Raw genomic sequence first — 24,687 nt, forward strand, 5'->3', positions numbered from 1 at the left:
GATTGTACGTGAAGGTAGCAATACAACTTTTGCTAAATATTTGTTCAAGCGCTGCAAATTTTAACAGCTATTGAACATAAACGTACCAAACATTACTTATTTACATAATTCACATCTTATGTACCTCAGTCTGTTCGTAAACGTAGCAGTTTATCTTTATTTGACCCGTTTTTCATTCGGTGTGCAACTTTCCGCGCATGCGCAGTGGCGCCCATGCTCCCTGGGCACGATGGCTGCGGACAGTGCATTGGTGCTGTCTCTAGTTGAGGAGTTTGTGTCTGGACTGGTGGACAGCAAGGCCAAGGAAGCGGCAGCAGGTAGCACGACCATTACTGTGTATTTTGCGACATTTTCTTCGTCAGTGATTGTTTTAATACTGTACCGGATAAGCTGCAGCTCCTCTGGAACGATGCGCAACACAATGACTAGCTAACTTAGCGCCACAACATCCTGTGTGTTGGTGTGTGACCGCATGCTACACATTAGTAGATGACACTGTTCTAAACCTGTATGACATCTTATGAGAGTGATTAAAACATATAGTCCTATGTCGTGTCTTAAAATGTACGTTGTTGATGACTGTGTGGAGTGGTATGGCGGCCCCATACTTGATAGTATTTTGTAAGCATCATGTCTGTGAACTCTGTACCTTTGACCCTGGGGCTGATGCTACTAATATGTTATGAACTAGGAAGGAAAGTTTGACCTCTGCCTCGTCCTGCCTTTTATTGTATTGTGCACCAAACATAACATGAAGTTGTCTTTGTTTCAGCTGTCAAAGATGGAAAGTTTACAGTTTTGGAGTTGGTGGAGGCACTTGGGTGAGTAGTATTCAATCAATGTGTACTTTCAGGCTTTAGATATTTCTAGATATGAGTGTAGATTAATGTATAGTGAAATCACAACATTGGCATACTAGGGCTTGGGAATATGACCATCATTTATTTGAGAATCTGAGTTTTTTTGCCTTATGCAACTCTATGCTCAAACCTCACAAGTCATTAAGCCTTTCCCATGAACTCTTCCTATTGTTGCACTTTGATGATACCCCAAGTGACTGACAAACCAGTTACTATGTGAACTTTTGAAGAAGTAGTGGTTTTACATTGTCTGTAAAAGCCAATTAACGCTAAGTGTTTGTGAATTTACTCTGGAATCGAAATTGGGAATATTTTATCATGAGATTTGGACTTGGTTGCCTTCTCTACTCAGCCATATCATATGCATTTAATAATAAAGAACAAATGTGTTGTGTTTTAGCCAAGGTTTGACCAGCTCCCAGCCCCACACTCGAGCCAGAGGAGTCCAGCTGCTGTCCGACGTCCTGAATGAGTGCTATGGCAGTCTCACCGAGCGGGAAGGTACTGTCCTTTGCTGTTGTTTTCCACTTTCTTCGCCTTTATAAATGCCTTGCTCTGTTATTTCATTGCAGTTGAAGTACTTATTGCCTTCTATGAAAACCGCTTGAAGGACCATTATGTTGTCACGCCTCCTGTCTTACAAGGGCTCAAAGCGCTGGTGAGAGCTATCTTCAAAGTATTACTATTGTTACTGTCTTCAGTAAACTGACGGCAACTTTGTTTTTCTTTCAAGACAAAATCTTCAGTTTTGCCCCCCGGGTCAGCAGTGTCCATGCTGAGGTCTTTGTTTCAAGACGTCCATGTTCAGGTAAGGCGTGTGTAAAGACACTGTTGTTTATTTTTACTGGTGGATTGCGATCTACAACTCTGTCCTTTTATCTCTAGTCTCTGATGCTGGCGGAGAGAGCATGTGTCTACAACATGCTCCTCAATCTGATGCAGACCAGGGAGGCCGGTACGTCACGTTTTGACCCAATCATTAGACTTCTGTTTGGTGCACCACTGGATGTAAATGCTCTATTTCAGCTCGAAAGTGAACTTAAATGTATCCAATAGTGTAATATAGTGATGGGCGAGTGAAGCCGAGTGACACTTCAATGCTTTCCTGGCAAAAGTCTTGCAAAAGATTCGGAGCTTCAGAGCTGCTTCGTGCTGTTTGAACACTGACCTCTTGTGGACAAACTTTATTAGTGCGCCTTCTCATAAACAGCCTGATATTTATGTTTGAATGATCAGACCAATCAATGTGCAATCTTTTTACTGTATTCATTCAGAGCTGATTAACCTCTTACCCTCCGCCTGAACTGAGGGCATTTTTACCCAAATCAAAAAGCTTCTCGACCGGAGAGCAACAGAGTAATGCCTCATTTGAAAGCTAAGGCTAACAAAAATGATCAGAACTTTTTTGTCAAGTCGTCACCACGTTCTTGTCACATCCTTTAAGTGATTGTGTCCCTTTTTTTGTCATGTTTTGTTGCGTTTTTGTTGCTTTTCCAGCACGTTTTTGTCACTTTTTCATCCTCGTTGTGTAGTTGGATGCTTTTAAACATTTAAGATTTGGGTCTTGCCATACTGGAGAAAATGTGCTCGGTTCAGGTGGGGGTTAAGAGGTTAAGGCAACTGTTTTATGTAGTATATATTTTAATAGTATTTTTAAAAAAATGATTGCCCTTCATAAGTATAAAATTAAAATAGACCACCATAATTCAACTTTTTAATTTAACCCATTTGATCTTTTTTAATAAACTATCCACAGAACTGAAGAGTTTAGGCGCCGATTTTGTCTTCGGCTTTGTCCAGTCCATGGATGGGGAGCGGGATCCTCGCAACCTGCTGCTCTCATTCCAAATCGCAACCAACATCATCCATCGAGACTATGACTTAGGTAATGTCCCTAAACCACATATTTCTGTCTTTTTCTGTGCACGTTCTACCCAGACACAATGTTCTCACTTTTCCCTCGTCCTCAGGTAAATTCGCCGAGGAGCTGTTCGAGGTGACGTCCTGTTATTTCCCCATCGACTTCAGCCCGGTGAGTCCGTGTTTGCTCAGCTGTCGTTTGGGGGGGCCTGGGAGCTGTTGAAAACGGAGAGCTTCAGCCAGACAGGGATGTGTCATCAGCGACTTCCTGTGACCTCAGACGACCTGTGCAGGAAACAATAAGCGGGAAACTCGGCATCTCGCAGGGCAAAGGTTGTGTGATTGTTTTAGTCGCTGCTGTTAGCCATAACAAGCGTAATAGGAGCTTTACTCCCAAGCTCTTAAGGGTCACTTTAAGGTTCTAATATGCAAATGTAATGTCTGTGTTGATAACGTCTTGGTGCTGCAAGTAAAATTCCAATTAATTTTAGGTCATATTTCATCCAATAAACTGAATAAAGAGAGACATTTTGTTTCACTGGAAATGCGTAGACTTTTGATATATGTATTTGTACTACAGCCCCCCAATGACCCCCATGGAATTACCAAAGAAGAACTGATCCTGGCCTTGAGAAGTATCCTGGCTGGGACTCCAAAATTTGCTGAGGTAAAGTTGTCTTTTCTTTATAGCTAAACAAATGTTTTTTGCTTTCATTAACTTGCCGTTTTGTGCACTTTTTCGTTGCAGTTTCTATTACCACTCATTATCGAGAAGGTCGACTCAGACGTACAAAGTGCCAAGTTGGACTCCTTGCAGACTTTGGTGATTATTATTATTTATTGCCTCTGGGACCAAGCTGCAGGGCTATGGAGCTGTCCCACTCACTAGATGCTAGTCTAGTCATTTGTTTCTCCCGTGAACCTTTTAAAAATTGAAGCGGTTAAAGAACAGCCAATAGTGTGAGCACTGGACTAAAAAGCTTGGCATGTAAAGCCAGAAATGCCTTCAATTTTTCTTTTTCAGAATCAGAATCGGTTTATTGCCTTTGTCAGTGAACAGGTTTACAAACTAGGTTATTTTCTTCGGTGCAATCGAGCAACATGAAACATAAAACTTGCTAGAGTTAAATAATAAAATAAAATAGATTAAAATAAAATATGATGAAAAAACAACAATATAACACAAAGCAGCAGTGTGAGTGTATTTGCAGGTGCATTAAGCAGATTTGAGTGTGGAAATACCACATAGTGCATTAGAGTGGTGGTGTACTCTAATCCATTTTACTCACCTGTTGTTTTCAGTTTTTGTACTCTGGGACAGGGGCTAGAAGAAGTACCTGGTATCAGTGACCTACTTGGTTTTGGTGACAATATTTTATTGTGCAGCCCCTGCTAAATAAACAAATGTATTTATATAAATATGGCATAAACAAAGGCTAATCGGCTACTGTGTGTGGTAACTTGTGATCATAGCACAATTCATTTTATTTAAGAAAATGGCTCCAAAATGCGTAACACTTCTCTTCCATTTATAAAGTTTCTAAGTCTCTAAAGCGCTTTGAGTGCCTAATGTAGGTGGAAAAGCGCTATATAAGTTGAGACCATTTACCATTTACCATTTTCATATGGAGGTTTGAAATGAAATGTATTGTTTTATGGTCATGAGCTGATGAGCTTCTATCAATCTATTAAACTCTTCAAATTCTTTTCCCCCCAAACAGTAAGAGACATGGATGAAACCTAACCCTGCTCATTAACAAGCCAAACCACAGCCTTACAAACGAGTGAACAGTTCAGTTATATTGTCTAATCCTTTCCCTACATTGTGTGTTGTAGGCTGTTAGTGTGTCTCAGTATGAACATAAGGACTTGGCTGACTTCTTGGAGGGACTGTGGACGTCTATCCGCAGAGAGGTCAGTTTAACTTAAGATGGCAGATTTAATGCTTAATGTAGCCCTGTTTTAGTGAATTAAAGTAAATGTTGTGTGTCACTGCAGGTGTTCCAGACCTCCAGTGAGAAGATCGAGTCGGCAGGTCTTGCCGCTCTAACCGCGCTCACTTCCTGTGTGTCTCGCTCTGTCCTCAATTCAGACTCCGAGGACTCCCTTAGTACCTTTCTCGATCTCGTCATCAAAGGTACCGCGCTTTTGTCGCATGTCGTGCGTCCACTGTGCTTTTGGTCTGATATGTGCATGTGGTATGTGCTGCAGACTGTAACCACCATCTGAGCGAGCCAGACCTGAAGCTGGTGTGGCCCAGTGCCAAGCTGCTGCAGGCCGCCTGTAGCGCCTCCATCAGGGCCAGTCACATCATTACAGCTGCCGTCATGCCGAGCCTCATCGAGCAGTACAACACCAGGACACAGGTAAGCATGTGTTTCAGCCTCAAATACTGTACAATGCTGTTAGCTCAATAGGTTTTAGTGTAATTTAAGACACTGTGCGTTCTTTTAAAAATGAGAGAATGTGGCCAAAGCAGGTCTACACTGTGAATCAGGTGCCGAAATATTATTTGCAGTTTCTGTGTTTCACACAAAATGGTAAGGAAAAGACATCTGTTATAAAGTCAAAAAACTGTGGAACGCTTGTCGGAGGGATGCAGCTTCCTTGTAAGTGGTCAATAGCCAACAAGGTCACAAGAAGCAAAAGAAGAAGAAAAATCAATTGTGGCGCTACCAGACGTCCTTAAACGACGTGTGCTGTCATTTTCAGCAGCTGTCACCGACCTGAAGTGTCCAGAAAAGTACAATTTGTTCCGTGCTTGAGAGACATTGCAGCACTTGAGCTAAAACATCTTGATCAGGCACAGGATCATTTAAAGACCGTTACCGTAATCTCCGGACTATAAGCCACTACTTTTTTTCACACTCTTTGAACCTTGTGGTTTATGCAACAGTGATAGTGATATTGTGTCATGTTATCAATAACTGCACCGACATTTAACACGAGCGGGTCCAAAAACAATGGAAGAACTCCGACGTGAGAAAGTCGCAATAACAGCTCCAAATCTAAACATAAAGTTGTGGAGACAATGGAGCACTCACTCGGTTCCTTTCGGATGTGCCCCACTTATCTGCACTTTAACTGGGACAGGCGCAAACGGGATGTTTGCTGCACACTGGGACGGGCCCCCCCGCACCATAACGTGGCTTCGGGTGCAAAATAAATGTGTTTAATTCTCTCACTGTTGAAACATTATTAAGCAAAGCGCGGGTTGAATTCATCAAAAGTGTGCACAGACGGCCGAGGAGGGCAGCTCTAAACACGGCCACAATCCTCACTGCTTATTTGACTACTTCAAAACCTGGGTTAAAATATAATATAATCAAATGTAAAAAATGGCTCTTTGAATCACTGACATTAATCTTAGACGCCTGTGATGATAAGTTGTCAGGTGGTCACATGGATGGAGTAGTGGATAGTTGGTGAATGGCCACCATGTCCCAACAAGGCAACAAGATGTCAGTTGAAAGTGTGATTAAAAATAACAATATGGTAAAAAAACAACAGCAGTGTAATAATTCTGCACACACTGTATGCAGGAGGTGGCTAAGCCTGAGGTACTTACTGCTCAGAATATGAAAACTCCTGTGTGGTAATCAAACTCTCTTGTTGGTTTTTACTTCTCAGTGTTCTCACCGGCGGACATTGCTGGAGGTGGTTCAGAAGTTCATCCAGTCAGTGAAAGCAAGTAACGTGTCAGAAAACGGTGAGTGAATTATCGGCACGTTAATCTGAAAACTACAGGCATTCTGAATGTGTTTTCTTCCAGCAGAGGACAATGCCCTTGTGGCGTACCGTCCCTCGCTCTGCAGTATGGTGTTTTCAGCCCTGTCCGAGACCAACGACAGTCTGCAGATCACGGCCACCTCTGTGCTCACTTCACTGGCCCAACAAAAAGGTTAGATAGTCCCATTCTCCAACATTTCGTCTTTTCTACACACAAAGTCAATCCTTCATCCCTCTCCCAGGCCTGCTGGAGGAATCCGATGTGGAAGTGGCGGTGGATCAGCTCACTAAAATCTTACTAACTGACGAGGATGACCGAGTGTGGTAATATTTTTATTCTGATAATTAATAAAAGTTTTTTGTTTGTTTGTTTAACTAATACTATTTAGAATTTGACGAATTTATATTTTTCTCCGACCTAGCCTTGCCGTAATTGAGTGCACTGGGGCTTTAGCGGCATTACATCCCGCACAGTTCATCTCCAAAATGATTCCCAGGCTGAAGATTGAGATGTTTGCTGGTAAGACACATGGGTGCTGTTTTTACAATAAGCAGGGCTGCACCATACATCGCCAAGGTAACCTCTTAACTCCCGCCTGAACCGAGAGCATTTTCTCCAGTTCAGCTTTACCCAAATCCTGTAGGACAGTGTAACACCTCATTTGAAAGCTAAGACCTACAAAACTAAATGGATCTTTTTCCTCACATCATCAGATTTTTTTTTTTCATCACTTTTTTTGTTGGGCAGTCATCTCACTTTTGTCAAATTTTCGTGACTTTTTTGTCACTTTTTCGTCAAGTTATTCGCATTTTTTTGTTAAATTTTCGTCCATTTTTTCTTATTTTTTCGTCAAATTTTTCTCACTTTTTTGTCAAATTTTCGTCCATTTTTTCTCACTTTTTGAACATTTTCATCCTTGCTTTCGTCTCAGTTTTGTTGCTATTTTCACACCTTTTTTCCCAGAAGCTTTTGGATTGGGGTAAAGCTGGAGAAAATGTGCTCGGTTCAGGTAGGAGTTAAGGGGTTAAGCTTTATTGAGATATTCATATAGCAGTATAAAAATCGGTAAAGTCTTCCGTCTGATGAGCCGACATAACCTTAAACCGCACATAGTACATAAAAATGTGCAAAGGTACCGATTTAATCTTGATTTTCCCAACTCAGTTCTATTTTTGCCGTAGGAGTGGGTTGTGCGCCCTCTGCTGGCTTGTTGTATAACTACATTTTGTAACATCATTATGTATATGTTTATTTTCTTGACATATCTGTTGTTTTGTTCTTGATTTAGTGTTTTCTAAGTCTTGCTTTGACCATTTGTTCAGTGCCTATGGATGAAGACAGCATCGAAGCCTCAAAAAGACCTTCCCATCATGCAGTGCGTCAGCGGTGTCTGTCGGCTCTGGCTGCGGTCTCCACTGAGCCCGGCGTGGTCCGGGAGAGCACGCCTGTCCTGTTGGAGCTCCTCACTGCTGCGCACACAGGTACAGGGGGGAAAAACATAAAAGCTGAAAGTATGAAAATATGGTCGTTAAAGTCCGGTTCATGTTTTCCTCGTCTTTAGGGAGTGTCCCGTTCACAGCGGAGGACGTGGTGCTGGCGTGTCGGAGTCTACAGAGGATCGCAGAGCAGGTTCAGGACACGGAGGAGACGGGACAGTGCTTCCATCGGGTCGTCATCCCGCGTCTGCTGTCTCTGGCGCTGCAGGCCGCTCTTCAGGGTGGGGCTACTGACACTATCCATCATTGCTTTGCATCTTGACAAACAGGGAATTATGTATTCATTCTGCAAAACCGTTAGTAGATGAAATGCATATTTAGTCGGTCTCCTTTCTTCTGCGGAATCCATGAGGTTTGAGTTTAAAGTCTAGACGCCTTCAATAAGCTTGTTCTAATCTTGCCTGTGGCCAAAATAAATGGTCGAAATAAACCACTTCCTGTTCATTCGCAGCAGTAGCAGTGAGTTGTTTGCCTTCTGCAGAATTGTAATAACTACATTTGTGACTTAGGTTCTAGTGCTCATTTCGAGAGACATCCACTATTTTAGGATATACAATGAAAATATGAAGGCTAAGAGGTCCCAAAGAAGTTTAAAAATCTGAATTCCTTTGCCTCTGTGATTTTTTTTTTTCAGGTGAAGACGTGCCCAGATCCAGTCCTTTGGTGGAGGAGAGCGTCTTGTCTGCTGTGGTTCCTGTCATCAGTACTTCCTGCTCCAGACTCCAGCCCAAGTCGGTCAACTTCTCGTTATTGAATCCAGTTGAAGCTTTCACCTGTGACACGTTTCCCTCTGTTTTCTAACATCAGGCTCGCTGAAGAAACCGCATCAAAGGCTGTGTCCCTGTTTCTGACCGGCAACGTCTCCTTTTTGCCTGACAATTCATTTCCGTCAAACATTCAGCTCCTCAAGGTTTGTGGACGGTGCAAGGTTGGAGTGGATTCAGGACATTCAGACTTCATACAACAGCATTCAAATACCAATGACTACAAATACAAGTACATGCTCATTCTAAAACAGGCTGTGTCTCTTCAGGGCGACTCCTGGAAGCAGTCCCAGTTGGTTTGTCTGCTCATGGGCTGTGTGTGCTCTTTACCACGTTCTGTAAGTGTTTGCCCCTACATTTGGGCTTGCTTTGTTCTATACAGATACACACAGTGATGCATTTTGTGATGTTGTTGCTTACAGGTTGAGGTGCCACAGCTGGACGAGCTGCTGTGTGCGCTCGAGGACCTCAGCTGTAGCTCCTCTCACGCTCTGTCCTACACAGCGGCGGCCAAGTGCTTCGCCGGCCTGGTCAACAAGAGGCCGCTGGGTTAGTTCTCACTTCGCTTTATTGTGATATTTCCTGTCGGTTGGTTGCACAGTGGGTTTAGTCATCAAAATGTCTACTAATATGAACAATGAAGGAAGGGGAGGATGAAATGCTAAAAAAAAAACAAAAACATAACACTATTGCTTCTGCAAACGGGTAATGGTCTTAAACACAGCTCAAAATCCTGTGTCCTGCCCTAAACATATTGAAGATCTCTGGATAAACCCCTAAAGAGCAGACAGCCCAGAAAACTTGTAAGGAAGAAAGGGCAACAATCTGTAAAACTAGAATTGAAAGACTCTTGGCTTGCCTAGAAAAGCGTACAAAGCTGTGATACTTGCCATAATGGAGCTACAAGGTGTTTACTATGCAGGTGCCCAAACTTTTGCTGTGGCCTTTTTTATAATGTTGTAACTTCGTGCCTTTTGGAGATCTTTCTATCTTTCCCTTGCTTCATTCTTCACGCTAATAGTAATTGTGATCCTGCTAATGGAGGGTCAGGAGTCAGGATCCAGAAGGTGGATGATTTTTTTAGACAATCATGGGCCTATAGCCAAAAGCAAATAAATTGTTTTAATCCTTGCTTATGTCTCTGGTTGTGTGCGTCAGGTGAAGGTCTGGACAGCCTCATACAGAGGACGGTGAAGAGGGTGTCCGCTGAGCTGGACTCTCCAAACTCCTCTGTGCGCACTCAGGCGTTTACTCTCATGATCTGGGTATGAGAATATTTTCTTTTTTTTCTTTGTATTCTACAACTACAGTTTTATCATAACATGTGTGTCTTTAACAGGTCGCTAAGGCTCTCCTCCTGAGATATCATCCTCTGTCGACAACTTTGACAAACAAGGTAAACGCACAGTATAAAAAACTCATTCATGTCACTAAAGGTGCCATAGTACGTTTTATTCTGGCTTTTTAAAGAGGGGGTATTTTTGCTTTTTTCAATCACATAGCACCAGTCTATATCACACTACAATGATGACGAAACCTTCTGTTGGTCTGTAAATGCAGTAAATTAGAATAACTGCCTTGTATAAAATTGCTCTCTCAAAATGGCTGTAGTGAATGTCTTGAAATAGGCCTCTGTCTCTTTAAGAACCTCTGACCCTTTCCGACACGCCCCCTCCACACGCTGTCTGTGGCATCAGTGGGGAGGGGGTTCTGCTGAGGAGCAGTGGTTGGTTACTCGGCCGGTGACGAAAGCTCGGAGGCGTCTCCAGGAGGTGGGGGCGTTCCTAGGAGGACTCAGGCAAAGCTATCCCTAAAATGGCCGCCATCAGAGTTTTTACAGATTACTCAAAAATACGTGAATGTGCCAAGGCAACACTTCAGGCATGTTTTTAATGAGGGAATGACATAATAACATGATGTAAAGCTTGAAAAAGTCGATTTTGCATAACACCCCCCTTTAAATAGTTTTGGATGGATAATGTACAGCTAAAATTTGGAATGTGTGTGAAATATTATTCTCATACTCCTCATTGTCCCCTGTAGCTCTTCTCTTTGCTGGACGACGCTGACCTGGGATCAGTGGCTGCAGACGGCTTCTCTCTGCTCATGAGCGACTCCGGCGACGTTCTCCACAGAGCAAGCCACGCAGACGTGCGCATCATGTACCGCCAGCGCTTCTTCAGTGAGAACTCCAGCAAACTGGTCCAAGGCTTCCACTCTGCCCAAGGTTAATATATCGGACAGTAGCTTAGGAATCTCTCACATTTCTGCCTAAATTGGTCATAAAATGTGGTGCAGATTAGACGTGCACAACGATCATAATGAATCTTTACAAAGTTGTTGCAGTTCAGCGACATTCCTGGGTTCACTTACTTTTTCAACCCTGTCCTGTGAATGTTTACATGTTATGGCCATTAAAATATGATCAAATGTAATTTACCAATTTAGGCAGAAATGTGGGTAACACTTTACATTACGGGCCGGTAAGTCCGTGGTACCTACAGTGGTAATTACAGTGGTAATTGCTAGTAATGACAGTGGTACTTATTATGGTACTTACAGTGGTACTTATTGTGGTACTTATTGTGGTACTTATTGTGGTACTTGCAGTGGTAATTCTAGGTACTTATTGTGGTACTTCCAGTGGTAATTACTAGTAATTAGGGTTAGAGACACAAAGTTACCACTGTATCTCTCATTACTAAGAGATACAGTGGTAATGCTCTTAGTAATGAAGGTTGTACTTCTATTTACTTTGGTACTTTAATTGATAGTTTCTAGTTAGTTACTGTGATAAATCTATGGTACTTATTGGTAATTCAAGGATACTACAGCAGCAATTTATAAGTAGTAAATGTGGTACTTCTACATACAGAAGTCATTTCTAGGATTGTGTGACTATAAAACAACATAAATCAGCATGAGGGAAAACAAGAAGTACAACCTTCATTACTAAGAGTTACCACTGTTTCTAGAAGTACATACCTTGTAATTCTCACTATAGTATCCTTTAAGTACCACAATAAGTACCACTATTATTACTAAAATTTACCATTTTAAGTACCACCATAAGGACCATTATAAGGACCACTGTAAGTACCACCATAAGTACTTAGAATTACCACTGTATCACTGTAAGTACCACCGTAAGCACCATGATAAGTATCTAGAACTACCTCCGTAAGTACCAAGGACTTACCGGCCCGTAATGTAAAGTGTTACCGAAATGGGAGAAATTCCAAAGCGTTCATACATTTTCCTCCCACTGTGAATCATCACCCAGCTTCATTTCGATGTCCCGTTTCAGAAAAGAAGCCCAACTACCTGAAGGCGCTGTCAAATATTGTGAACAAACTGCCCAAGCAAGTACAAGTAACTGAACTACCAGCGGTGAGTGGCGTTGTTTTCATTATTACTGACTATGAAGTGAGCTAACGGTACATTCCCTGTCCCGTCGCAGCTTCTGTCCCTCTTGCTGGAGGCCCTGTCCTGTCCCGATCTGAGCGTCCAGCTGTCCACCCTGTCCTGCCTGGAGCCCGTCCTCGTGGACCCTCCTCCCGCGCTCATCCAGCAGCTCGAGGCTCTGGTCAGCAGGCTGATAACCCTCACCTCCAGCCCCGCCATGGTCCGTCACACATCTCTGACATCGAAGCTGTGAACCCGCAGTTGGTTTTCACGTCTCAATGTTGTTTCATCTCTTTCCTGCAGGATGTCAAAATAGGCTCCTTGAGGTGCATCCACGCTTTGTCGCACTTTCCCGCACACGAGGTAAACCGTCGCTAGTAGTCCTGTGTGAAAGATAACAGAGGCTAACTCGTATCTATATCTCGTAGATTTTGCCGTTTCGAGCCCGGGTGCTTCGCGCTTTGGCCAAACCCCTGGACGATAAGAAGAGGCTGGTGAGGAGTGAAGCCGTTCACGCCCGAGGGGAATGGTAACTGTCATCATCATTAACTGTTTTGATCGCCGTTTAGATCTTGTTTAACAATGTCGTACTTCTCTCTAGGTTTCTTTTAGGAAGTCCTGGGGGAAGGTGATCTTTCCACATTCTAGATATAAGGAGGATTTTTTTTTTTACTTGAGAACTTGACTGAGCAGTTTAACTTTCTGATGCCATTCTTTATGAAAGAAAAAAAAAAAGTATTGGTTTCATGAATGTTGCAGTAGCTGGTCTTTTTATACACGCACAAAAATGGGATGTTTCAGATCAGCAAATGCATTAACAAATACATGTGATTTCTAACCATTATGTTTAACTTTTTACGTTAAATAAATAAAATAATAGTCATTTAAAGGAATAGGCCACCGTTTTTACATACTGATATATGCTCTTACCTCACTTTAGACGTGTTAATATATCCCCGTCTGGTCTTTGTCCGTGCGCTCTGTCAGGCAAACGGAGCACATACGCAGCCTCTCCCACATGTCACATAGCTCCAAAAAAGCTCACGATAGAAGCTACCAAGCTCTTCCACGTGTTCCCTATTTAAATAAAGTTACGTGAAGTGTTTTCATGCGAAGTATATTTACACAGAAATGTAACGTGTCGATTTTATAAGCAAATAAAAAGGGGGACTATATTGTGAGGCGTAATGATACGAGGAGCAAAATGTCCGCGCAGTAACTCCTAAAGGTTATTGACGGAAGTGAGCGGGGGAAGTCTTTAGGAGTTACTGCGCGGACGTTTTACTCCTCGTATCATTACGCCTCACAATATAGTCCCCCTTTTTATCTGCTTATAAAATCGACACGTTACATTTTTGTGTAAATATACTTCGCATGAAAACACTTCACGTAACTTTATTTAAATAGGGAACACGTGGAAGAGCTTGGTAGCTTCTATCGTGAGCTTTTTTGGAGCTATATGACATGTGCGTGACAGAGCGCACGGACAAAGACCAGACGGGGATATATTAACTTGACTAAAGTGAGGTAAGAGCATATCTCAGTATGTAAAAACGGTGGCCTATTCCTTTAAAAGTTGCTACATATGCAGTTATGATCAAATGAAACCATGCACTTGTCCTCAGCCATGTGTGTCAAGAGGGAGACATGGACATTCATGTACTTTTAATGTTCCAGGTTCATATTGATGAATATGTCGGTCATGTTATGATTGTGATTTATGTAAGCGTTTGCCTTTTTCAAACTTGTATTAAATATGTTGCCATAATATAAAGTTGAGGCTGTAAACTCATCAACTTATGCCAAGGAATGAAGACTATATTTAATGTTTAACTGATGTCGACATTAAATAGTTTATATCTGAACCTTCTCTCTGTTCAGTGGATTGTTTCATGTTTTGTATGTGATTTTATATCAGGCCATACCGCCTTTACTCTCCCGACCTCGCCAGGTCTCTGAAGCTAAGCAGGAAGGGCCTGGTCGGTATTTGGATCGGAGTCTGTTTAGAAAGTTCAGGAAGCCTGATGAATGGAGTGAGTGAGTGAGTGGTTGGTGGTGGTCGTAGGGGCCCATGGCGCAGCTGGGTTGCCTTGCTTCCATCAGTCTACCTCAGGGCAGCTGTGGCGACAACAGTAGCTTACCAACACAAGTATGGAGTGAATGAATAATGCAATGAACAGTGTCTGAGTGGAAAAGTGCTATATTAAACCAATGAATCATCGTTTTTGAATGTGGGAAGGCGTCCACAGAACAATGTTCACTTCACTCTATGGATGATACAAAGGAGACTTTGCTGGGGTTTGGCCGTAATGAAAACAGACATGTCCCTTATGTCATGCAGAGGAGATCACTTGTTCACCAAGTGATTAACAAAAGATCTGAGAATATATAAACACAGAGGGACAAGACCAAATACCAAACAATGACTTTATTTAAAAATCCACTGGAGCACAGCTCCTCTGTAAAACAACAGCGTTGTTTCTCCTGTTGGCAACTCTAGATTCACCTCAGTCCTAAAACGATAGTTGAAACACATCAGATCTGTGCTCACAGTGCCTGATGTTCAAAGGCTCTTCATTGTGTGTGTAAAGGCACACAGTCTCCTGGTGTGTATTAAGACATGGTTAAGATGGAGAAGGTGCGTTTTCTTTGCCCTCCTGGCAAATGAAATGATATTCATGACTTTAGAGAAATATACTGTACATATAAAACAGTAGCATTGGTCTGATATGATGCAACCCAGCAGCATCTTGTAGAAAATTCAGCACTTCATTTAGTCTCTTGTATTCAATAATGTGGCACTAATGGGTAAAGGGCTTTTCTGTAGGAATCACAAGTTCATATTTGTGTAGTACTGGTGGATATGATCAAAATAACTGCAGCCTCTAACTCATACACAAGTAAACAGTAGGACACGGCCATGTCATTAGAAATGCTGGATCAGTCTTTGATATGCTCTCTGAGCTGGAGGTCAGATGGCCATGGGGTCTCTCCTGAAGAAGACAAGGTCCCATACGATGCCGTCTCCTTTGGGAGGGTGAGCGGAGGGCAGCAGCACCCGGCTCAACCAGTGACTGAAACACAAACGCATTAAACATCACCACTGCAGACAAAAACAAAATAAACGCCATTTAAATCAGCTTACCTTCTTTTTTCCACACCAAACATTAACTTCCAGTTATTTACTCTCCCATAGTGATATGGATTTCTGAACAACTACATAAAAACAAGTAAAATATGTTAATATGTTGGGGATATTTCAGTCGATTTGATTATGCTATGTCCTTACTTTGCCCCTTTCTCTGAGCCTTTTGGCCTCTTTTTTGTTAATATGGCGCTCCACGCTGGTCTCTCCTCGGCTGATAAGCATGGCGTGCCACAGGGTGAGTCCCCCAAGAGCTACTGCCACAGAGCTGCACAAAAATACTATTTGTGAGACACTACTTTAGGATCAAAATAACAGTGATTTATTTGGATCTCCAAAGACAACTGAAGGTATGTTTTCTGCACTCTCCACTAAATGTAATATTAAAACTGGCCTTCCTTGTTCTGTAAAGCACTTATAATTTCTTTATGTGTCAATAGTGCTCTACAGATGAGCTTGTCTTCCCATTTGCAGTCACCAAATGTATATGGAAAAATACAATGATAGTGCAGAAAACTTTCATATTACAATCTGAAATGTCTTGTCTCAAATTCAGTTATAAAACAGCGATACAAACAGAAATCCTAACCTGGTCAAAACCCAGAGGAAGATGATACATTTGTGTGAAGTTGTCTCCATCAAAGTGAACTCTGGTGGAGGCGTTTGGTAGTAGCTCTAGCAAAGACAAACAAAACAAAACAAATATATAATATATAAATTCTGTCTTTCCAAGAAAACTTTTTGCTTTCACAAGCCAAATAAGTTATTTTCTGACTTTATGCCTTATAACTGTTTGCAACTTAATACTTACAAACATACGCTAAACACTGAACTGTAGGCAAAAGTGAAGTACATTTATTCCCATAAACGTTTCTCAGAAAAAACAGAACCTTTTATTATTCAAATAAATGCACTAAGTGGCCGTACTTATTTGGGTAATTGCAAATAGCTTAAACATATTTTTAAGCTTTGATTCAACTACATCTCTGTTCCAGGAGAGGGAGAGCCTATACGCAGTGGTTAAAGTGGACTTTGGGAGGTACAATATTACAGAATAACATTTCTTTACGTGTGCTTTTGTTTGAGATACTCTCAGAAAGATGGAGCAACAGCCAGTCCTTCCCAGGACATTTTTAATTAGAAAAAATGTAATTTAATTTTAGGCAACAACATACTGTTCAGCCTTATACAGTGATGAACATCAGAACTGTCTACATGATTGCTAAAAATAAAAAAAGAAAGAAAGAAAAGCAACACTGATTTTTATAGCTGCTATTCAACTATTATAATTTATTCTATTTATTTATTTTTTTGACTAAACTTTAGCCAGGATTCCTGACCTTTTTGTTGCTTTTATCCCGGGCAGGTTCAGAGGTTCAGATCACAGGAAAGAGCATGCACTGTTTTATCACCTTTCCTTTATTATGCATCCTAAATTAATCTAAAACCTAAAACCAAAAATTCAAGGGCCGATTGTTGTGAAATAAAAAGTGGGCAAAAACCTGATGATTTCAGGACAAGTGCTGCTAGATTGAGGCACATTAAACCCACACGTACAGGAAGCAGACTGAGCTGCTACTGATCTTATTATTGCTCCAGTTTCTCTCGGAAGAGTGCACTTCTGTCCAGCACGGCTTCAATGAATTCACAATAATCCCCATACGGTTTTATTCTTTGTTTATTTGGTGTTGATGATTGTCTGTCAGATGCATTTTTTGTTTCTTCTCCCCACTACCCCTAGGAACCGGAGGGTTCCAGCCCACGTTAACCCCTGTCTATACATAATATATGTTTATGAATTAGGGGGGAATAACTTTTACTCGAGGCTAAAGGACACTCAAGTGTTGAACAAACCCTGAATAATGCAAACTAAAGACTTTTACGGATATTGCATGGGATCAATTAGACCATCTTTGTGACCGCGTCACAGGTCAAACCCTTGTATCAAAATTCATCTGTGAAACAAACCCTTCTCGTGTCTAATTTCACCACATTGTCATCTGAACTGTTGTTGTCGTCTCCCTACTCGCACCATCTGGCAGGTGAAAGTGGTGTCACCTGCCCCCCTCCCCCGGCCTCAGCGCCCCGTCCCACGTGTATTTTATTTGCCCGGTTTACCTCGACCGCATAGTAAGCCTCTAAGAAGAGGCTCCCGCTGCTGATGCTGCTGTAAACACAGCCCAGCGTCATGTAGAGGCAGAAGGAGAAGAAGTAGCGGTGGTTGAAATGGCCGACACAGTTGTTCAACCAGGCTGGGAGAGTTAGGAGTTAAGGTCAACGGAGAAACAACAGACAAGCGTTTACAGGGAGAGGAGTTTGCTGTCGTCAAGGATACGGCAGTGGTGGTCCATCTTCAAAACACATCTGCAAAAAAACAAAACCAATGGATGACACAAACTTTACAAACACTGTGTTGGTGTGTTTGAAATCATTTTCTTACGTGCTGCAGATGCTACAGTGATGCGTCCTGGCAGGCTTTGGCGTGATACACTTTTTGCACATAGACACCGCTGGAACATGGACCTTATGCTGAAAAATTGAAAGAAGAGAAATTTTACAGCCGTGTATAATTTAGTAGCCTACGTAACTCTTCAGTGGAGGCTCAAGTTTTTCCTCTTTTTGTGAAGTAAAAACACCAGAGCAACTCCTGCTTTGAAGATGAGTAAATATGTGACTTAAGCATTATAGTTCCCTAAGCAATCAGTAACCAAGATGATATTCCAACTCAGAGAAAGATCATTTTGTTTTCTATTATGACACTTAAATAATTTTGTCCACATTCGCAGTCCAAAAAGTCCTGACAAAAAGTGGGCAGTGCCTGGAGGACCACGTGGGGTTAGTTTGTGCCAGGAGAAACACAAGAAAGTTTCAGGTCCTTGAAGTGGAGATAGATATAGATACAGATGGCACCATATATGGTCATGTTCAAAGCAGCCAGAGGGGGAAACAAAGACGGGAATAAAACCTTTTTCCCATTTCTCCACTATTAGTTTACAAATGCTGCATAATTAATATATGTTTCTAATAAATAAAGATACAGAGATATGGAGGAAAGTAGTTCAACAGCCCATAAATACTTAAAAAAAACTGACAATGCTAACCAAGTAGCTACGTTAGCTTCATGCTACATTTGCTAATGTTAGCTACTAGTGCTGATTTTTCGCTTCAACTGAGCAATTTGCTGTGAAAAAACATCCACATGGACCCGATTTTAATTCTGCATGATGAATATGAATATAGTCCACCAGAAAACGGCTAATTTTTTTTTTTACATTTTTAAAAAATTTCTAATTTTTCCCCTCGGCTACGCCCTTTTATGACGAGTTTCCGTCTGCATCTATATAGACTTTTATTGTCCCACAGGGAGTAGCTTGTTTTCACAGTCTCCGTCACAGTGCTAGCTTCTTCGCGTAGCGGTAAGTGCTAATAGCGCGCTAGCCTGACGCTGTTTGGATGCATTGTTGAAAATAAAAATGACACTAGTATAGACTTAAATGTTAAAAAAAATGGATAAGGAACATTATGCAATACTCCTCGGATGCCATATTAATCAGCAGGGGGGAAAAAATGCATTTAACCATAAAGATAAGTAACATAATTCAATTTATGGTAAAAGTCGTGATATTAGACCATTTCAAACACTGCATATTCCTCAGTTCTACAGGTTGTGATTCTATATTCAGTATGGCATAGCTGATAGATAGATATCATGTCGGTGGTCACCTTAGGCGGGTGCCCTGCTGCCGTCGTGGTGGCCTTGTAATAGTGGAAGGATATCATGACCAGGAGCCAGTGTCCGCAGCACAAGTGCCAGCAGCTCAAGTAGACGGGGTACCTCCTGATGATGGTGGGGATCACAAAGACGTAAATGATGATCACCACCGAGGACGTGAGCATCACCACCAGGGACACAAACACCTGACGTGGGGTCAAGATGAGGAGACATTGGAACCACAAAATGCATAGAAAAGACAAAAGCAATCCAGATGTAGAAACAAATGCGCCTCAAAGTAATTCAAATCTAATAACGACAGTAAACATCAAACTGAAGGCTCATGTTATCAAACGTTTTCATCGGTGAATAAATTTGCGAGCTGTGGGAGGATTTACATTTGACACGTTCAGCAGAAGTGTCAGGGAGAGCTCTCAGACTCAAACCTTGATAAGATGTCCCGAAAATAACATCTCTCTCAGACTCATAAACTGCAAGAGTAATGTTTGTCTCCAAATCCTAATTCAACAGGTATGTTAAATTAGCTCTCTTGGACAGGACGACACAAGGTGAAAGGGGATAAAGAGCGAGGAGACATTCAGCAAATGCTCGGAGCCAGGAACCTGGCGAAGTGCATATTAAATGAAGTGTTTTCACTATTTTATTTAGCCATACCCAGTTTGCACAAAAGCAATGTTGAAAACCCCCCATAATATCCATATCTCTTAAAGGGGGGTATTATGCAAAATCGACTTTTTCAAGCTTTACATCATGTTATTATGTCATTCCCTCATTAAAAACATGCCTGAAGTGTTGCCTTGGCACATTCACGTATTTTTGAGTAATCTGTAAAAACTCTGATGGCGGCCATTTTAGGGACAGGTTTGCCTGAGTCCTCCTAGGAACGCCCCCACCTCCTGGAGACGCCTCCGAGCTTTTGTCACCAGCCGAGTAACCAACCACTGCTCCTCAGCAGAACCCCCTCCCCACTGATGCCACAGACAGCGTGTGGAGGGGGCGTGTCGGAAAGGCTCAGAGGTTCTTAAAGAGACAGAGGCCTATTTCAAGACATTCACTACAGCCATTTTGAGAGAGACATTTTATACAAGGCAGTTATTCTAATTTACTGCATTTACAGACCAACAGAAGGTTTTGTTGAAAAAAGCATAATACCCCCTCTTTAACTTTGAAAAAGGTACCATCCTGCACATGAATATGCAGCTTATCATCTGTACACTCAATATTTCAATTTTTATAATGTAACTCACACAACAGCATGTAAACAAAAGCATATTTCAAAACTTTTTTTGTTAAATAACGTCCTGCGCTACATGCGCTACTGTGTTTCAGCCTATATTTTCCAGCAGCAACTTGAGTCCTGTTTATGGTTTATAATAAATGTACAGTACCGGTTACTTTTTTTAATGTACTGCTTTTTATTTTATTTTCAAGACCATCTACATTGTAGATTCTCACTGAAGGCATTCATTTATGAATAAACACATATGGAATTATGTTTTGAACCAAAAAGTTGATACAGATTCTTCAACTGCTTTGCACAATTTTGACATTTTCTCAAGTAGCTTCACGATGTCGTCACCAGAAATGGTTTTGACTTCACAGATGTTTAATCATTTCAATTGACGACCTGATGAAGCTCCTTGAGAAAATGCTGAGAATAAAGGGTGGCAATTTTGAAGAACTTTAAATATAAAACATTTGGAGTTATTTCACCCTTTTTTGTTTCCTACATAATCCCATGTGTTCAGGCATAATTTAATATCTTCAATGAGAATCAAATGATGTAAATAGTGTTGAAAATATAGAAAACTTTTGACTGGTACTGTAAAAGCTAAATAAAAAATAAATCAGGAAGGGTGAAAATCTAATTACAAAACTTTGAATCTCACTGCTGAGACAAAAACTACTGTCACCTTCCAAACTTTCACGCCAAAAAGTTTCATTTAGGTGGACTCAGAATGACCCAACTGTTGCTAAAAGTGAAGATCATTAGTAAGACCCGTACGTACCACTCCAAACCAGCGCGTGACGTTATCCACAAACCAGTAAATGGGCTCGAACACGCAGTCGAACAGCGTGTCCGAGTCGGACAGGCTGTTGTAGTAGAGCGACTTCAGCATCACTTTGGTGTAGCTCCACAGCTGGGACACGCTTCCTCCGGCCCTGCCCCCTCGGTGCTCGGCTCGGTGGGGTCGGCACCAGCGCAGGGCGAGCCTCATGGTCCGGGACAACTGGTACCTCCAGCTGCCGTCCGTCTGCATCCCACCACCGCCTCCTCCTCCTCCTCCTCCTCTTCGCCTGAACAACCTCCCTTCTAAGCAGACACAGACGCAGAGGCAAACGGACCAACAGTTACAAACACAGGCCGCGAAAAAAAGCAGCTCTTCGTTCTTCAGTTGGATCATAGACTCCATCTTCACCAGGTCCACCGCGGACTAAAAAGTACTGAGAGAGTCAAGTCAAAGTAAACAAGACTGACAGCTAATCAGGTAATGCCTCGATCCGTTAATACAGCACACTCCCCCTGTTCAATAATTAACACTAGTGATGTGACTTGCATGACCGCATCTGATCTAGTTTTGAATGACTCTCTTATGGATCTTAGGTGGAAAAGGAGCCGTATCTTTCTCATTTATTGTTTCAAGAAATTGTACACAATTGTAACTGAATTAACACATGAAACAGTAGATGGATAAAAAGTTAAATAAACTGGTGCGTTTTGATTACAAGAGCGAGAAGAAGCTTCTGACAATAGGAGCGAAACGTCCTCAACTCACGAATATGGATAATCCTAGTGTGGGAAAAGCAAGTCCTTGGCACAGCAGGCTTGGATAAGGGCTGTACGACTTTTTCTGACAAACATTACAATTAAAATCAAGATTCACTTCACTTTGAGCATTTGAGAAAAGAGACAGAAATATAGTATAGCTCAGGGGTACTCAACGTCAGGCCCGTGGGCCAAATCCGGCCCTCCAGCAGAGAACCTCTGACCCCCAATCAATATTATTCGGATCAAATACCTGTTAAAGTACTCTAAAAATGTGAGAAATAGTGTCTGTTTATAGTGTATTTTTTAAATGTCCTTGCAAAACATCCCACTTGGTCATATATAATGTAAAACAGTGATTCTCAACTGGTGGGTCGGGACTCAAAAGTGGGTCGTGAGCCTACAGGGAACTTTTTTCAATATTTTCCATCTGAAACTACACGGAAACACACTGGAGTCAGTTAAAATTAATATTATTGGGTTGTTTTGATCTTAATTTCAGTCTTAAAAGCAAATCTAAGGCTTGTTCAATAAAAACATGAGTAGAAAATACAATATTTTATACGATATATGACAAATTAGTGTTATTTGGGTTGCAGGAGCCGGACCACTTTAGAACCACTGATGTAAAACATTGGCATTTGCAGAAAATGGTTCTTGACTTTAGGCTACAATGGTGTGGTCGGCCCTTGGTGTTTTGGCAATGATGAAAATTGGCCCTCTGTGATGCAAACTTGCCTACCCCTGGTATAGCTGATAAACTGAATCATGGACATTTGACAGAACATGTTTGTTGCGGCCTGATCTGCAGCATCAGCAGGTTTTATAATAAACCCTATGAATACAGGATCATTTGTTGTTTGCAGATGATACTGTACAGCCTAAATCATTTCAGTTTGCGATTATTCGCTTAATGCAACCATTCAATTAGGATTTAGATTCAATTGTTGAATCAAACACAAATCAAAGCTGGTCTTAGCCATCAAAAAATGTATAAAACGGGACACAGTCTTTTGTTCTAACAGTGCTTTGAAATGAACGGAGCCCTAAGATTCGGCTCCAGCAGAAGAGCCATAATTCCCATCACTAATTTAATACCAAATGAAGGTTAAAGGGCCAAAAAGGCACTCTCATCTGTGTGCGGTAACTCTATAAGAGGAAAAGAAGGACATTAAGGAGGTAAGTAAACAGGGGGTAGGCTTTCATGAAAGTGACTATTGGTTACACAGATAGGGATCAGTGGCTTTCTAAGAAAATGGAATAATGAGAAATGCAAATGAGGAGCTACCCGCTGATGGACAGGCGGCTAAAAAGGTGGAGGTGTGGTTTACACCGATTAGCACACGAGGGAAATCATGATGGGGAGGGGGGGGGGAAATGGGGTCGGGGCATTTACGTTTGTGCTCGCGAGTCACTGAAGTCGCAAATGCTGCATTTACAGATGTTGTTAAGTCGCCTGCTGTTATTATGAACGTGAAGATGTTTGTGCAGATTGTGTTCTTTTTGCAGTAATATGTGTGTCACTCTCACTCTCAGGGTCATTTCTAATATCTAGAACATAAACCGAAACATTAATTAATTGGTGCACCTCAAGGACATCCACTCGGACCACTGCTTTTCTCTCTTTTTCTTTTGCGTGTGTCCAAAACATATGTACGTATGTTGGATAATTATACTATATTGCCATCGTTGTGATACAGTCAATCTTCAAAAATGTTGTCTACCACCTTTCTACATGGTCTGAAATTATTGGCAAGGCAGGCAGTGATAAAATGTTATATAACTCCGTCCTTTAGCACTGTGAAGATGTTGTATAAGGGCAATCAGAGGACCACATTATGGCGAGAGACGTGATTGACACGGTTTTGATATTTGAAACGCCTGTGTTTCATGAAGTTGACGATCATGTCTGAACTCCGAGACGCTGATCTTGGCTTCTGAACTCCTCGTGTGCGTCTACTTTAGCCTTCACTGCGAGTCACAGTTTGAAATGACATCACCATCATAGCACACAATGTCCTCCTTGAACATAATTTTTGCACTTAGCTCAGATGAACGAGAACGGAGAGCCGGGCACCCAGCAGGATACTGCGGTCGCCATGGCAACCTGCTGCCAGCGCAAATCTGGCCTGACGAGTAAAGAGCACTGTCACTGGGATGAGCCTTAGGATGATTTACATGGGCATAGAGGGACGAAAGGATACAGGTGCCACAACTATGCACTTCATACGATCCAGTCAAAATAATGTGGTGAGAGTGAGTCAAAAGGGGGTTCACAAAATAGCATTTTTTTGGGGGTGGACTGATGTAAACATTGAACACAACATTAATAATAAAATAGAGGTATACAAACAAGAAAGAATAAAATAGCACATGGCTAAATCAAGACTATTTTCACATTTAGATTTTGGGGAGTAAAGTTTATTTTTAATAATAATGTGTTTAAATGTTGTCTTAATATGGTGATCTATAATGCAATGTTATAAGCAATTTTCTTTACAAAAAATGACCCATGTCTATTACACTTCTCACTCCTCCTACTTCCTCTTAATAAAGGAGTATTACCTCAGCTATGGGTAGCATAAGATTTGATATTTATTTAATAGTAATTCTAATTCATTCATAATTTCCCCTATCCATTCAAGTGTTATGTGGTGTAGCTAGCAAGAATGTAGCGTTATGTTTAAGCTCGGCCCTCGTCACCTACATTGTTTATTGTTTATTGTTTAGCCAATTACAAAACAGTGTCAGATCGAGATTTGTCGTACCTCTTCAGGTGCAAAAGGGCAGATCAGCAACAGCAGGACGGTCGCTTCAGGTCATGGTGAGGAGGATAAAGCCGTTAGCGGTGTCCAGGGAAGTGTGCACGGTGCCGCCGCCGCCGCCGCTGCGGGAGTAGAAAACACTCTCCGACAAAGATCTTCTAT

General features: G+C 41.7%; 2 protein-coding genes across 3 annotated transcripts; one reads left to right on the plus strand and one right to left on the minus strand.

Annotated features, from left to right (window-relative positions):
- The first annotated feature begins 215 nt into the window (after positions 1-215).
- On the plus strand, positions 216-12,998 carry mms19 (MMS19 homolog, cytosolic iron-sulfur assembly component). Of its 2 annotated transcripts, none has more exons than XM_079577728.1 (31): positions 216-317; positions 773-821; positions 1,261-1,361; positions 1,433-1,518; positions 1,594-1,668; positions 1,746-1,815; positions 2,617-2,745; positions 2,831-2,892; positions 3,301-3,387; positions 3,469-3,543; positions 4,557-4,634; positions 4,719-4,857; positions 4,932-5,086; positions 6,351-6,429; positions 6,493-6,621; positions 6,692-6,773; positions 6,872-6,969; positions 7,773-7,931; positions 8,012-8,167; positions 8,581-8,677; positions 8,754-8,856; positions 8,980-9,048; positions 9,133-9,259; positions 9,869-9,975; positions 10,050-10,106; positions 10,754-10,937; positions 12,018-12,100; positions 12,171-12,335; positions 12,419-12,478; positions 12,544-12,644; positions 12,717-12,998. In XM_079577728.1, exons 1-31 carry the CDS (start codon positions 230-232, stop codon positions 12,745-12,747), a joined length of 3,081 nt encoding a protein of 1,026 aa, XP_079433854.1. In that variant the 5' UTR covers positions 216-229; the 3' UTR covers positions 12,748-12,998. The 2 variants fall into 2 exon arrangements, with proteins under 2 accessions (XP_079433854.1, XP_079433855.1); XM_079577729.1 differs by having other exon boundaries at positions 6,496-6,621.
- A 1,537-nt stretch (positions 12,999-14,535) lies between these two features.
- Positions 14,536-24,681, minus strand: zdhhc16b (zDHHC palmitoyltransferase 16b). The gene is made up of 10 exons (XM_079577892.1): positions 24,529-24,681; positions 21,003-21,307; positions 18,984-19,178; positions 17,701-17,789; positions 17,596-17,624; positions 17,379-17,512; positions 15,850-15,935; positions 15,405-15,528; positions 15,261-15,331; positions 14,536-15,189 (listed from the first exon to the last, which is right to left on the minus strand). Exons 2-10 carry the CDS (start codon positions 21,252-21,254, stop codon positions 15,087-15,089), a joined length of 1,083 nt encoding a protein of 360 aa, XP_079434018.1. The 5' UTR covers positions 21,255-21,307; positions 24,529-24,681; the 3' UTR covers positions 14,536-15,086.
- Positions 24,682-24,687: the final 6 nt, after the last annotated feature.

Source organism: Gobius niger (assembly GCF_951799975.1).
Source record: "Gobius niger genome assembly, chromosome: 19".
Classification (NCBI taxonomy): Eukaryota; Metazoa; Chordata; class Actinopteri; order Gobiiformes; family Gobiidae; genus Gobius; species Gobius niger.

Bases quoted from the DNA above. Each gene is read 5' to 3' on its own strand.
- mms19 (XM_079577728.1), top strand. From the start codon at position 230: ATGGCTGCGGACAGTGCATTGGTGCTGTCTCTAGTTGAGGAGTTTGTG. The intron at 3,388-3,468 runs GTAAAGTTGTCT...TTTTCGTTGCAG, and splicing joins GGACTCCAAAATTTGCTGAG to TTTCTATTACCACTCATTAT. The intron at 8,168-8,580 runs GTGGGGCTACTG...TTTTTTTTTCAG, and splicing joins GCTGCAGGCCGCTCTTCAGG to GTGAAGACGTGCCCAGATCC.
- zdhhc16b (XM_079577892.1), bottom strand. From the start codon at position 21,254: ATGCAGACGGACGGCAGCTGGAGGTACCAGTTGTCCCGGACCATGAGG. The intron at 17,625-17,700 runs GTAAGAAAATGA...GTTTTTTTGCAG, and splicing joins CACTGTAGCATCTGCAGCAC to ATGTGTTTTGAAGATGGACC. The intron at 15,332-15,404 runs GTAAGGACATAG...GTTTTTATGTAG, and splicing joins GGCTCAGAGAAAGGGGCAAA to TTGTTCAGAAATCCATATCA.